The following is a 15,772-nucleotide window of genomic DNA, read 5'->3' as shown; positions in this document are numbered from 1 at the left end:
GGCTCATCCTGGAAGGTGCCAGGCAGTCCCCAGGCAAGGGTCGCTTCTAAAGCATGGTCCCCTGAGGGCAGAAGGGAGTGAGGCAAGGTAGCGGTCATTCATTCCCATTTATTAGAACAGAGAGCTACGTTCTGGCTCTGCCATGGTACAGCTGTGTGTCCTTGAGCAGATTGCTTAAGCTCTCTGTGCCTCAATGCCCTCATCTGTCAAACTGGGGTTAAAATTGGTACCTGCCTCATAGGGCTGATTTAAAAATTAAATGAACACATGTATAGGACCTGGCACATGGTAAGTACCCCCAAATATGAACTATTATTATTATTATCCCCATACCTCCACTTGGCTTCTCCCTACCACTGCATAGATCATGCTCAAGTTTAACTGCCTATTTATTATCTGTTTTCCTATCATAGACTGAAGTCTATGATGTTCAACGTTATGTCTTCAGCATCTAATACAGTGTCTGCCACAAAGTAGGTGTTTGGTAAATATTATAAGAGGGCATGGATGGATGGATGGATGCATGGATGGATGGATGGATAGATGGATGGATGGATGGATGAATTGCTAATGCAGGTTTCTGAACTGTTTGAGATAACCAGTGTTTCCTTGAGCTGATAGCATACATCTTTGCTGTTGGCTGCAATTAGGTTTTAGTCCAGGAGGGTCACCGGAGGGCTCTGGCGGGGTCCCCAGGGCCTTCCAGGGGAAGGGGTCGCCTGTTGTGTATACATGCAGTGTATAGAGGTGTTATTTCTGGAGGAGAGAGGCCTATCGCCGTCTCTTTGCACACCACCCTGATTTTGCTCCCCTCTCCCAATGCCTCCTCCCACCAGAGAAGAGTTGCTAATTTCAGTAGGGCATGTGGCCCATAACTGGGTCCCAGGGGGGTCACTGTACCTCCTAAAAGCCATCTTCACACATGTGCCACTTTCCCGTCTTTGATTCCCTTATCTACTATGCCACTGAGGAGGCCAATGGACCCAGAGTCTGCCCTCAGCTATGCAGCCAAATCTCTTTCTTGGCACAGTAACATCCAGGGCATTAGGTGCAAGCCACAAAAACCAGCCTGGTGATTAGGATGAACAAAGCTCTACTAAAAAGACACTAAGTCACTCACAGAATGATCAGAAGGGCCAGAGGAACGAGTTCAGAGCTACATAGCCTAGAACTGCACAAAAATACGTAGCAAACTTGGTCCAGTGAGGGCCCCAGGGCTGCCGGACATTACAGAAGCCACCACTGACATCCTGCCACTGTGCCCCTGGACCTGCAACCACAGCACAGAAGAAGACTGTTGTCATTGATAGAAACTGATGATAGAAATTTCTAAAACCACAATGAGATATCATTTCTTATGTATGAAATTGGCAAAAATCCCAAATGACATATTCTGTTGCAAGGCTCTGGGGACATAGTACCCTCACACATGGCTGCTGTGAACGCCAAAGGCATGGAGGAGCATTTGGCAAAGGCTGGCAAAATGACATGTGCACCTCCCTTCATTTAACCCAGCACTCCTTCAACTAGGAATCTACCCCGAAGACACACTGCAAAAATACTAAAGGATGTACGCCTAAGGCTAGTCACTGTAGTATCATTTATAAGAGCAAAAAGCTGGAACTAACCCAAACACTCATAAACTCTGATAAACCACACAATGCAGTTATGAGTAACTTTACAAAGAAATGAAGACGATGGCTTAAGATGTCAGTGAGATGTCAGTGAGTGATCTCCAGCATATATTAGTAAGGGCAAAGAGCAAGATAGCAGTGTTTATAGGATGCTATATATATATATATATATATATATATATATATATATATATAGCATATAACACACACACACACACACACATATATATATGCCATCATATATATATTCACATATATATGTATATGTGAAGGTCCCAAAGAAGGTCCCAAAAAATGTATGCACATTTTAAGGAAGGAAAAAACTATTAAAAATGTAATACTCAATATATACCAACAACAAAAGATGAATACAAGTCACGTTTGACTCCTACAATTACAAGAGGTGCTCAAAATGGTTACCATCAGCGCCCAGACACTTCTGATTACGGCAAACTACTGCTTGAGCAACGCTGACCAAAGGGTCCCCTTGTATACATTTTTTTGGCTTGTATTGTAAAACACAGAGAACAGATGGAAATAATAAACCTAACGGTATAGCAAATGGGTGGCATCCAGTACAGAGAAAAGAAGGACAGGCACACCTCACCAATATTGCAGGTTTGGTTCCAGCCCACTGTCTAAAGTGAGTATCACAATAAAGTGAGTTGTAGTCTTTTTGCCGGTGGAGGATCCTGCCTTCAATTTGTAAAAAAGGCAACATTTGTGAAGCACAATAAAACACGGTATGACTGTACATCGACTGGCTTTAAAACATAGTATTTTCACGGTATGTACCGAGTGGGATATACTCAAAGGTCGACAATAACCACAAAGAAAGCCTAACTTCATTCAGTGGTCTTATTGTTAGTACTAACCGTGCTATTGCTATTTTGCGTCATTATATTTTGTTCTAAGATAAGTTACAGCAAATAAATGATTAGGTTACTATTGTTAGGAAACAGGATTTTCACCATGAGGGGAAAGAGAGACGAATATAAAATCACAGAAGTAAACAACCTTATAATATTACATTTGAACTTGAATATCAGCATGAACTCACGTGTTTCTTTTTTAAAAAAAAATACGTATTTCCTAGCTCCATTTACAAAAGGAAAAAAAAAAAAAACACCTAGTAACAATGATAGTCCAATAGCAAGGGACAACTGAGGTGCCTGGACAGTGTCTTCAGACCAGAGTTCCCTGGAGAAACAGCTGTCTCCAGAGCTGGGGCAGGACATACGCAAGGAGAGCCTGAAACATCTTGCCATGGAAGAAATCAAGGAAGCCTTTAAAAACTAGGGTGGCCATGTCAGAAGAACACAGAAGGGCAGGAAGGGCTGGCCTGCGTCCTAAAATGAGATGATGCACGCATTAAAATGAACAATGACCGAAATGGATGGAACCACATAAATAAATAAAAATGCCTGAGTTCACAATGACACACACACACAGAAACATCTTGGATTACCAATAGTGGCTGCTAGGGCATCAACTCACTATTCTGAAAATTTGCTTTTGTTTTGGTTTTTTTAAAAAAGAGCCTTAATTAGCCTTTCCTTCCAGGATAACCAAATGGTTGCTATAGGGCAGCTCTTCACTACTTAGACCCAAAGATCACTCCCGGTGGTGGTGGTGGGTGCCTCCTGTATGACCTGGCACCACCCAGGAAGTCCTCTTACCTATCAGATGACCCCGCCCTCACCCCAACAGGGACCATTAGGCTTTTGAAAATCCTGAAAATCGTTCAAAGAATTCAATACCAAGGCCAAGGACCTCTAGTTGGGAGACCCTGGTTTAGTTCTCAAAGTTTCCCAAGAAAATGTGAAGGCATTATTCAGCTATTTGCCTATAAACCACATTCACCCATCCGGGGATTGGGGCAGTGGGTTTCTTTTCTGGATCAAACGTGCAGAGGTTATACTAAGGTCACTCCTGATCTAAAGCTCAGCTGTCCTGTCTTCCAGGAAGGAAGATGGCTTGAAAGCGTCACTTGTGTACTTGAGCCCCAGTTTCTTTCCTCTTTTAGAGGCTTCCCACGAAAGGAAGAAAGTTCCTCAGAGTCATGTGAGCCATTTTCTGTGAGTCGCTAATCACATCTTCTTCAGTCTGAGGCTCTGTGTCCACTCTGGCCTCCACTTAATCAGGCACTTAAGGAAAAAGGGGCACTCACTGTCCCTCTGTGGTGAGGGTGGGGAGACAGGTGGCTTGAAGAAGGTAGGTTCAGCCTGATGTGAAGGCAAAAAGGAATGGGCACCATGGCCAGGGAACCCCATCTGCCCCTGAGATGCTCTCATGTTACTGGGACCACCTCCCAAATGTCCGACTCAGAAGCCCAAGCATCATCCTTGGCTTCTACTTTGCCCTTCCCCCATCCACTCAGTCCCAAATTACTGCCCACTCTCTTCAACATCTCTCAAATCCCTCCACCTCTCTCATCCTCAGGGCTTCCACGTCCCTTGAGATCTCCATTACTCCTCCCCTGCCTGGAGTCGTGCCCTTCCTCCAATCCTGTCTCCATACTGCAGCTAATAAACCAGCTTCCACCTCTTTACTAAAAGACGTTCAATGTTGCTCAAATATCTTCACGATACAGCCTAAACTTCATAGCACAGCTTACAAATCCCTTCAGGGTCCGGCCCCTGTTCTGTCCTTCATATTGTTCTCTCTTAATCTTTTCTCTTTGTCTAACTGTCTCTCCCCATGTTTCTCACCACATACACAACCTCTGCTCCTGCCAGACTGAGCTACTTGCAATTCCCTAAACCCTATGCTTTCTCTGGCACAGGGCCTTAGCACATGCTGTCCTCTATGGCTTGACCTCTCTACCAAATGTCCTTCACCCTTTTCAGTTTGCTGTTTCCATCTTTGGCAAACACATCACCTCCTCTAATAAGTCTCCATTGACCTTCACTCCACCCACCCCCGTCCCCATCCGTGCTCCCGTGGTACCTTGGGCTTCACTGTCACAGTACTTACCACACTGGATTATAGCTGCCTGTTTACCTTTCCATCTCTCCCACCAGGCTGCAAGCTCTGGGAATGATGTAAATGGGTCTTTTTTTAAAAAATCATTGTATTTTCAGTATCTGACATGGTACCTAGGAATTGCTCAGTCTGTTTGTTAAATAAATGAATGAGTGGGCGGCTTCACAGCTTTACAAGTGTAACACTGCAAAGGGTACCACCTCCTCCAATCCCTCCAGGCAGAATAAGCTGCATGAAGCCACTCTTCATATTTATGGCATCACAGCCTCCTGACGGTTGTCTGTCAGCATTCAGGTGTTCAGCCTCTTCCCGTTCATGACCTCAGAAAACACAAGGCAACCTGAGGTCTCCCATTCCACACTCACCTGGGTGAATCAGGCAGGAGTCACACTCATTCTCCTCATTCCTGCAGCAAGGGATGGTATACCCCACGACTTCCTTCTTTCCAGGGCAGATACATTCAATCTGATCATATTCACAGCACTCCCGACACATGATATTCCACTCGGCTCCGGGGCACGCTTCATTAATGACCGTGTACTCTGAAACAGAAACCAGCAGGTAAGGACAAAGGTCCTGGCAGGAAGGGGAAAGACCCATAAGTACTCTGCTGCTAAAAAGCAACCTTGCCCTGCGCGTGTGTTGCCCTGCCTACATGATGGAGAAGACTGTGTGAATTCTTCTACACCCGTATTTCCAAAGTCAGGTTCCCTACCTCAAACAGCATTTAAAACCCTCCACTGTGGCACAGATGAAATTTGTGAGAACCGCTATTCATTTTTATTTTTAATACATAAAGAAGGAAATCATGTTTTATCAATATATAATCTAAGTGGATTGACGCATACGTAATTTGTAAACAAGTACACACCTCTTGGGTGTCTATGCTCACTTCTAGTTTTGCTGGAGTACATCAGGCCGCTGCTTACAGTGACGTAGTTTGTGCACTGCACAACTCCAGTAGGAACCATTCGACTGCACAACTGTACAGTGCAGCCCAGGCACTTGGGCCATCAAAAAATTTGGAGCCGGGTCTCTAGATGAGGCCATTCCAGTGCAAGTCTGATTGCCAAGTAGAGACCCTGTCCTTTCCTCCAACTTGGCTCCTCGTTTCTCAGCATGCCATTTTTATGGTATCTTCAAAGCGAAAACCCACAGAAAAGACAAAAAGTATCTTAATTAGTATGTTTGGGAGAATTTCAAAGTTTTACAAGGGTGAACTCTTTGGCAGAATTCATTCAGTCCCCAAATTCAACTGAGTGTTCTTTCCCATGAGAAAAGAAAGTATTCCTCTCTGAGTAGGATTTCTGTCTTTCTCTTTTTTAAAAAAAATACACGTTAAGTAAATGAAAAAGAAAAACCATCTGGCAAAATCTATAAGAGGAATGAGTTGGAAGCTCCCCAGAGGAACCCAGGCTAAGAAACAGATTTAGTTTTGATTCGGTCTTCTTTTTTGCCCACTCTCCATTTCTAAAAGTTTTGCACAAACATGATGACTGAAGCAGAAATAGGTCAGATATTTGAGGATGAAAGTGAAAGAAACCCAGGCAAGGATCCCCAACATGCTTTGCAGGCCCACATAAACCAATGTTAGCATCTGTGGCGGCTTCTAACCTCTTCAATTTCAGTTTAGTTTTCTATTTTCTGCCCCTAAATTTAAAGTCTGACACAGAGTTGATCATTCTTAATTTGCCAGGTAGAGCATTTAAAGAAACTATCACCCTCAACTTCTGGCCGCAGGTCATTAAGAACATTTTAGCACCATGGAAAGGAACCACTTGCATGATAAGGTAACCCCCAGCACACACAAACACACCGCCTCACAAACGTGGGTGGACCAGCAAAGCTCCTACCCTCATACTGGCATTTAGAAATGAGTGACCTAGATCACCGTGACCTCGTCACTACCGAGGTTCTGTTTCCCCCATTACTCTGAGCCTCTCCAGGACAGACAACAGGACTTCCTTAGCTGAGCTTCGCAGGTTTCTGATGTTGGCTGGGTAAAGTGAATGACTGCTAAAATCCAGATGAGACCTCAATGGCCACAAGTGAAGGACAGCAGAAGAAAACACCAGAGTAAATCTTCATGATCTTGGATTTGGCAGTGGATTCACACATATGACACCCAAAGCACGAGCAACAAAAGAAAAACAGATACACGGAAAGGTTAATCCCCAAAGTCATTTCACCATTCTGTTCCTCAGTTTCCCCACAGTGCTGAGAGTGTGGGGGAGTCGATGAATTCATTCTTGCATTCCACAAGTGTTTACTGAGTGTCCACCAAGTACCAGGTAGGGAGCTGGGCACTAGAATACAATGGAGAGAAAAACAGACACCATCTCTGGCTTCACGGAGCTCACAGTTTCGGAGTAGATGTTGGATAAATGACCCCACAGACACATAATCACTAACTGTGATGAGGAAAATTGAGGATGTTATGAGAACAAATGAATGGTCACGAAGGGACATTACCACCGAAGGTAAGACCCAGGAATACAGAGTGATGGAAGAGGCGATGGTTTTAATGGTTGTGGGACTTGGCCATTTCCCCTCGGGTCCGGCAAATCCACCCCTTCCTTTCTCCCCCACAGAGACAAGAAAATGCCTCCACAATACGAGTAAGAAATAGATAAATGAAATATTCTATGAGAAATACTTATAGTTGACCAGCTGAGGAGATTTAAAAATACAAGAAGCCAACAAGAGCAATTTCCTGGACTTTTCCCCCTCCATTTATTAGAATTACATTTGCAGAAAGGGTACACTGGCTTTAGCGGGACAAAGCTCAGGAATTTCAATACGGTGCTAAAGGCCAGGTCCAGAAGCTAGGATTTAGAGAATCCCCAATCGCAGAAGTTAGTGAATGTTTTCATACATGTGTGCTAAAGCACGCTAGCATTTGTTTAGCTAAAGTGCTTTTATATTGCTGATGTAATTTAATCTTCAAAATGACTTGGTGAGGTAGGTGACACATTCTCTTCTAAGTTAAAATGATCTGCTCCAACCTCTTCACTTTACCAGAGAGGAAAAGGGCTAAAGTAGGGGAAGAAGCAAAGAAAAATGCCAAAGAAGCTTTTTTTAGGGAATTAGCTCTGGAGGGAAACGGAGGCCCACGGAATTCCAGGCCTAGGGAGGAAGTGAACAAACCGGCTGCTTCGTGGGAAACAGGACAGGACAACTTCTGGCTTCACCAGCTACTAGGGTTGAGCCAACTTGACTTTGCCCCCCACATTTAAGAATACATTTGTGCATCACTAATTCTTCCTTTAGATAAAATATTTGTCTTTATAAAACACTACACATTTTAATAGAAAAGATCTCTTGTACAAGTTTCAAAAAATAGAATCACAAATAAAGGAATAAACGTATTTAGAAATAACCTTAATGTTTCGTTGTCTATTCTTCAAATTGTCTTCTTTCAGTGGATATACTCGTATATGTCCCCATGTAGATACGATAAACATGTGCACACAGTCAACATACCTCTCAAAACTGGTAACATATTGTGTTCTAAAAATTGCTTTTCATCTTTACGCAGCTCGTGGACATTTTCTCTTCACATTGAGCGGTCTTCACAAGTGATTTTACATTGCTGCATAATTAACCTATGTGTACAAAAGCTCCTCTCCCAATAATTGGGGATTGGTTAGGCAAGTTACCAAGAGAGTCGCAAAGGATTTTGGTACCACGGGCTTTGCTCAAGCCCTTCTCTCAGTCGCCGAGCTCAGGGCAGCCACCCTCGTGTCTCCTATCCAGACGGGAGAGTCTAGTCATATTAGTCCAGCTCTGGTTCTTCTAGGATTGACTTTGGAGAACGTAAGACACTGAACCTCTTAGCCCTGTTTTATAAATGGGAAGACCAAGGCAATGACAGCAATGCTGACCGACAGGCACAGGTGCAGCGTGTGGTGAACAAACGAATGAGTGGGTTGAAGGAAGTTGGCTGTCATCACCATTCTTATCGCTTTGCACAGCCCCTCATCAGCCTGACAGTTTGTGGGAAGGCTACCCAGTACCGAACTATTTCTATTGCTGACAAGATGGAGAACACGCTATCCCCCAAATAGCGAGGGCTTAACTCCACAAAATGGCAGGGAAGCAAGTGTGTCCCCTTAGTATAGTCTCCAAGTGCCATGTTTTCAGCACTAGATTTTAAGGAAATATGTTCACATGACGGCTGTTAAGGTCAATCGGAAAAACTCAGAGGATTCTTTATGAAAACAAAGGTCCGCCTGTTCCATGCATGACTGAAACATCAGTTGTCAGACTGCAGGCGCAGGCTGAGACCACCCCAGACGGTGGCAATGAAAGGCACTTTTATCATGTGCCCGCTCCTCCTTGATGTTAAAAATGTGCCTTTGCATCCACCGAAAACCCCATGGCCCTCCCATCTGACCACATCTCATTAAAATTTCTACTGAATTTTTGACTGTCCTGCATTTTATAAATGAGACCAGAGGGAGAAAAAAAAAAAAAGACATATGAATCAGAGAGATACACAACTAGGCGGCGTGGGCTCGTCTCTCAGCCCCACTCATTCCTCCACCTCTGCTCGTGCTATATTAATGTCTAACCAGCACGCAACATTCCTGGCTACGTAAGGGTCTGACCGGCCACTCCAGGGCGGCCAATGACAGACCGGCAAATCCTAGGCGGGAATGACTGTGACACAGGGGTGATGGAATAATTACTGGGGCCCATGGTGACTCTTCCTATCCTTCCAGAACCTTCCCACCACAAAGTGAACCTCAGTCCCAGCCTGGCTAGAGTCTTCTCAACCTCAGTGACGTCAGTCTTCCCCTTCACACAGCTCCTCTTGTTAATGAGATCATGGTAGTGGGAGAGTCAAGCCTTCATCACCTCTCCTTTGGGTAGGAGGAGGGATAGAACTTTCAATGGCCTCCCTGGAAATCAGGGTTTTAGGCACGTGTACATTGGCGAGGAGGAGGAGGCAAAACGCAGTATGTCCATCCTCATCCTCTGTTAGGGACATTGCGCCGCACGGTGGCTCTTCCTTCATCCCTCTCTACCACCTGGGTGCCAACACCCACAGGGAATGTAGGTAAGCCCTTGGTGTATACCAGCTCGTTGAATCCTCACAGCCCCCGTTCAAAGTATTATTTTTTTCATTGAGCAGATGAGGAAACTGAGGAAGACAGAGGGTAAATAAATTGGCCCAGGTGGCACAGAGTTTAGGTGAAAGAAGAGAGATCAGAACCCAGCTCTTTCTGGGGCCAAGGTCTTGCTCCTTGCAATACTGCATTGATTCTAGAGAGTTTATCCCTCTGACTTTCCCAATGAAGAGTGCAGCATTGGGGAAATGGACACCCCGGGGAACCAAACCACCCAGATTTTAATCCTGAATCTGTCCCTCTTTTACGATGTTAGACAATCACAGACAAGACACCCTAGTGCAGATTTGCCCCCAAACTCAAGAGGATGGACGTAGACTGATGGGGTTCTTCTAGCCAGGGCAGTTGAGGACAGCCATGAGCATAAAGGGCTTTGGGAGAAAACCCACGGATTTGTCAAGACATAACCATTATTCCCAGCAGAATAAAAAAAAGCCATCACATGTCTGCCTAAGACGCAAGTGGCTAAGGGAGCAAAGTGGGTGAGTAATAACGTCTCCTGCAGAGGCCCACACACGGGGCATTTTCAAGCAGCCTGCTCATGTCTTTGTCAGGCGTTCTACGTTCCTCCCCCTTGCTTCTAGATTTCCTAGTCTCGTTTTTCTAATACCCCCTCTTTAGATACCTACTTAAATAGCACACACCTCATGTCCTGCTGCTTCTCTTCTAGAAATAGAAATTCTACATCCATGGCCAAAGGGAACAAAATCCAAACTCTAGCAGCTTGGAAGGGTCCCCTAATGCCGTTATCCTCAACAACTGTGCTGCTGGAAATCCTTGAAGGACAGCTGCTTCTGGGTTATTTCAAATGCTGGAATATGAGCTAACTCGATTTTATATTTATTAGCATCGGCTACTAAAAAGGAGAATTTAATAATGCATCTAAAAGGACTTGGCAATAGAACTCGGCAAATATTATATCAAGCACTAGAATGGCTAAGTTAAAAACAATAACACTTAAGCTGTACCCTAAAAATCCAATCTGGACTTCCCCAGATCCAAGAATTCTACAAACTAGTCTACCTGCTCCCCGATCTTCCACACTTTTACCAACTTCTTTCTGACTCAGAGTATGTCAAGGCTACACGGGGGTCCTGGTTAACCACTTTTACCTTTTTGTCAAAAGCTTCTGAGCTGGTGTTACTATCTTCACCATCAGGTTCACTGATGCCAGGCAAAGCCAGATTTTCCTTCCGCCAAAGGCAGCTGGCCAACAGATGTAAAGTGTGGAGGGACGCGGAGCGAGGGTGATGCGTCTACAATGGTATGTCTGATGGTTCACTAAGCCCCAAGCTGGCAGCAGCTTCAGGCAGGCTAGCCCTTGTTATAGTTACCTCCTCCAGCTCTGCAGGCCAGAACAAGATCAAGGGGGACTTCTTTTTTTGCCTGAGGATTCCTGGCTGTTCCACCCTTGAATCAATAACAGGTGTCATGAGCAACACTTCATGTTTGGGAGGCAACATCATTGACCCAGAATTACCTACTATGCAAACCACATCTCCTCAGCCCCTGCAAGAATCTACCACTGACCCTATTTCAAACACAGAGAAAGTAAGGCACAGGACACGGAAGGCATTTCCCCTAAGGCTGGAAGGTTGATGTATGATAAAACCAAGGGGAGAAAGCAAGTCTCTGAGAGATGAATCTATGGTGAATCTTTAGGGATATATTTTTGTCTGACATAGTCACAGAGGAATGGATAGGACTACGGACCGGGCTAACGGTGGCCTCAAGACGTCCATGTAACTTTCATTCTAGTATACATAGGACACCCAGTATTTCCGTTCTCAATTCCTCGAGAAACTTGTGCTAGTGGGGAAAACAGTAGAAAGGAGAGGAGCAGAAGATGACTTTACTTTCCTGAGTACTCCCTTTTTGTAAGGCATTATACTAAGCATTTTACATAGATCCCCTCATTAAACACCTGTGATAAACCTGTAACAAAGTCACTATTATCCTCAGTCGACAGGTTGGAAGGTGATAAGGCCAAATTAGAGAGATTAAGTAACTTGCCCAAGTAAACCAACCATGAATGACAGAGCCAGAATTCAAACCCTGGCCCCTATTTTAAAAACATAATACTCTATACCCCATGTCTATACATATTCATACATATACACACGTAAATATATACATGTCCACATCTACACTTTTATTCTTCTATGTACATGTGTATTCAAACTTGAACATATCCATACCAAGACATCTGTATCAAAGATGAATTCCATAAATATGACAAGTGAGGGCTGAATCTTCGCTGACAAGCCCATGGGTCACCCAAGTCTACTTAGGCAGGATTCCCTTTAAAGGAACAGCCGATTTTATTCCTCACCCATTGCTACTGTAGCCATCCAACCTGAAACAAGTCTGGGCAGAGAAAGGAGGCAAGCAACACTAGGGCCAAGGAGAAGTCGTGTTGCATGACAACAGGAACAATATTTAACAAACGCAGGAATAAGTAGTTCCGAGCAACAGCAAACAAGGGGTTGATGAACACCTTAAACTCACATGCAATCTCCAAGGGATACAACCCCAGTGTAAACAGCCCTGACCACTTCCGGGTTGTACAAATCAAGGTCATGGTAACTGGGCTATCCCAGAACTGGCAAACATGAGGGTAAATAACAAGGGATTGGAGACGTGGTGTGTGTGTGTGTGTGTATGTGTGTGTGTGTGTGTTAGAGGGGTAAGGGAAAGGGAGAGGGTACTTGGTGATGAACGAACCTTGAACTCAGTGCCCCGAGAGACTAGAAGCATGCTCAAATATTCTCCTTATTTTTTGAAGAGGAAACAATGTGACTGTCACCAAAGATACAATCTAGTTAGGAAATCAAGTCACAGCTCTTCTGGCGCCCCAGAAGTGCCACATCACCATGGGTGCTCATTAATCACAGTCACACCTCAGTTTATCCAATGATCACAGACCAACCATTTTACTTGAAGCAACTTGAATACAAGAAGTGAGTTTTCTCCGTGAACCATGTAGGTCCACGCTGGCGAGGACTTTTCTCACAGAAACATGGATAGGACCATCTCCATGGTTCTTTCAACATCTCAACAAGTGTTCAATGACAAGGACGCCAGACTTCCTGCCTGTGTCTCAGCAGAAGTCTGAACAGAAGCCCAGGTTCTGTAGATTTTCAAATTCCCTTCTTATCCTATCCTCTGTGACAGTGAGATACTCTTCAATGTTTTATTCATTATGGACAAGAGACCAGAGTGTTCCAAACTATAGTCCATGGAGCAATAATTCCACTGGATGGTATAAGGTATTACGTGAAAAAAAAGTTTCTGTGGCCAAACAACTTTATATAATGCTAATAATAGCTTGCTTTATCACAGGGTTTTGCAGAGTCTGTAATATACTTTGTACATAAGTAATCTCCACATCCCCCAGACTTAGTTCATCATAACATCCTAGGTTTGTTTGCTTATCTTTGTTGAATAAGTCGCAGAATTGTATTCCATGAAACCTGCTTTGAGAAATGCCAGGCTTGACCATACGCTCTCTCAGCAGATTGCAAGTGCCTTATGGAAAAAGACTTTGTTTTATTCATCATGGCATCTCCCAGCACCTAGGATCATGCCTGCCTGGCACGTGGTAGGTGCCTGATAAAATTTGCTAAATAAATACGTGAATGTGGACGTGTGAGGCACATGTGAGTCCTAGGATAAGGCTACTTGTGACAAAAACTGATGTTAGAAATGCCTCTTGCTGTGACCTTTTGGAGTCTCTATTTTGCCATGTGGGGAATCCACTGGGTCCATTACTGCTGACTATTTTTGTTCATTGCAGTTTGTATCTCATTTTCATAAAGGCTTGGGATGCTCACTTGTTCCGTTCTACCAGTCAGTTGGCCAGGGGAGCCAGGCTTGTACAGAAGGGAGGTCAAACACCATGTAAAAGCAGGCAGTCAACCACCCACTGGGAGGCAGGAAGCCAGGCCAAGAACTCCTGCAACCAAGATTCTTTACATCAGCCAAGCCCTCCCTTCTGCTTGCATCCAGGTGAGCCAAGGGTATGTTGGAAAATCCAGGCGTAGATGTTGCCTGCTAGAGGCTAAGCTCGGGCAACCTGTCCTGGGACATCTCACGTGTTCTCCCCCATCACTGTGGGGGGGTCCCATACACGGGGCACTAACTGATCGTCTTCCAAGCAATCTTATGAAGTAAATGACTTGGAACTGGGTTTGGAAAACATTGACACTTTTTCCTCCGAATCCTCAGACAATTCACTTGATTTGAAGTGTGAACTGGGTCAAAATCCCACCTCCACCCAGTGGTTTTCCATTACACTGGTCGGAAATTTTTTTCAACGGGTCACGAATTCCTCTTATGAAGACGAATGCCGTGTCTCCCCATAAACTAAAGTTGCCTGAATCTTGTCCTCACTCTGTTCTTGCAGCAGCAGCTCTGGTTTTCCAATCACCAGACCAACTGACCAGCTTTCTACTTGCACAGATACTTGCTGCCAAACCACTAACTCAACCCTCTGAAACAGCCAGAACCTCAGAGAAGGCAATGATGAAGACGTCCACACTACAGGAATAAAGGCATTGTCCCAACTCCAGAGACAGAAGGGTAACAGAAATAGGTGTCTTCATTTGCTGCTCAGCCAGGGGAGCACTTCCCTTAACGTAACCACTTAACGTAAGAGCCAGGACACTGGCGTCTGGGAGATAGTAAATCTTCATTCAAGGTAGAAATGAACTGGTTAAAACCCATCTTAGTATTAATGGAAAGGGATCACATCTCCATTCTCTGCAATATCCATCAACTGTGCCATGCCAAAAAAAGGAGAGAGAAAAATGCTTCTCTTTCCTGATTCCAGGCCTGCTCTTCCTGGTCCATCGCCTAAGAGTTTATACATTGATGATCTTGACAGAATAAATCCATAAAGGAGCGCAGGGCTACACAGTGTCCGGGCCAGACTTGAAACATGTGTCATCCTTAATACTATCCCTCAGCAAACAGACACATGATTTTGATTTAAGTGTTTGACCATGGCACAGAGAAATTATCACTTCCCACGTCTAATCAGAGTGAGATGCATGATCCTGTGGACAGCTATCCCAGAAATTGGTTGGATTTTCTGTCTGCTTAACACTCCTGTTTCCTTTAGGGAATAGCTCCTCTTGGGTTCCATGAGTTGATGTCTCTCTCTGTGACCTTAGACTGTTGATGTCTCTCTCCTTTCTCCCGCATCCACTCTACCTCCACAGCAGTGAGCACATGACCTTACTTAGGCCATTTTAAGTACTTGGAATGTCCAAAGGATAATCCGGTTTCTTTACTAACACCATGGTCTCTTAGGATATGGCCAAAATACAGCCAGCAGATCTACCCTAGTTGGACCCACTGCTTACTATGGGAGTGTTGTGTAGTGTTTCAGGGCATATGTTATGAAGTCAGACTATCTGGGTTCAAAACACGACGTCCAGCTTTGTGACCTGGGCAAGTACTGAATCTCTCCCTGGTTAAGTTCCTTCATGTGTGAACTGGGGATCATACCACTACTACCTACCTCCTAGGTTTGTTGTGATGATTAAATAATACATGTAAAGCATATGGGAGAGTACAAACACAGTAAGTTACTTCAGATCGGGTCCCTTAGGTATGATAGGAGCCCCCTTCAAAGAGGCTTCCACTGTTGGTTTTTCCACCATCCAGGGTGAAGAATTTTATGAGCGATAAACCCCTACCTATTCCACTCTCAAATCACATGAGCTCCGCATCTGTCTCACCAATAACTGCAACCAAGAAAACTGAAAGGAGTAGAGTTGGACAGGGAGTAGTAGTAGTAAGTCCTATTGATTGAAAAAGTGGAATATTTCCAGGCAACTCTAATTTTCTGCCTTCCTTGAGTGGTTTTGTTTACAAGTGTGAGGTTTGGTTTTTTTCCTACATTTTTACTTCTGTCTCTCCAGTATAAACCTAATGTTTTGGCCCAGAGCTTGTGATAACTGACAAACAGACTTCTTTAAACATAGACCAAGCTTGGAATCTGACAGACTTTCTGCC

At 44.3% G+C, this 15,772-nt stretch overlaps 1 protein-coding gene across 3 annotated transcripts in view; it reads right to left on the bottom strand.

Moving 5' to 3' along the window:
• Nucleotides 1–15,772, bottom strand: part of PAMR1 (peptidase domain containing associated with muscle regeneration 1) — a 156,423-nt gene that overhangs the window by 57,305 nt on the left and 83,346 nt on the right. For 2 of the 3 annotated variants that reach the window (XM_033120117.1, XM_033120116.1), the window contains exon 2: nt 4,985–5,161. In XM_033120117.1, coding sequence (XP_032976008.1) covers nt 4,985–5,114 — 130 coding nt within the window. In that variant the 5' untranslated portion in view covers nt 5,115–5,161. Of the gene's footprint in view, nt 1–4,984; nt 5,162–5,490; nt 5,693–15,772 lie in introns of those variants that run through there. The other variant, XM_033120115.1, reaches the window with a different exon arrangement.

Source organism: Rhinolophus ferrumequinum, chromosome 11 (genome assembly GCF_004115265.2).
Source record: "Rhinolophus ferrumequinum isolate MPI-CBG mRhiFer1 chromosome 11, mRhiFer1_v1.p, whole genome shotgun sequence".
Taxonomy (NCBI): Eukaryota; Metazoa; Chordata; class Mammalia; order Chiroptera; family Rhinolophidae; genus Rhinolophus; species Rhinolophus ferrumequinum.
The sequence above is the reverse complement of the archived record's forward strand: the minus strand, read 5'-3'. Positions and strand labels throughout refer to the sequence as shown.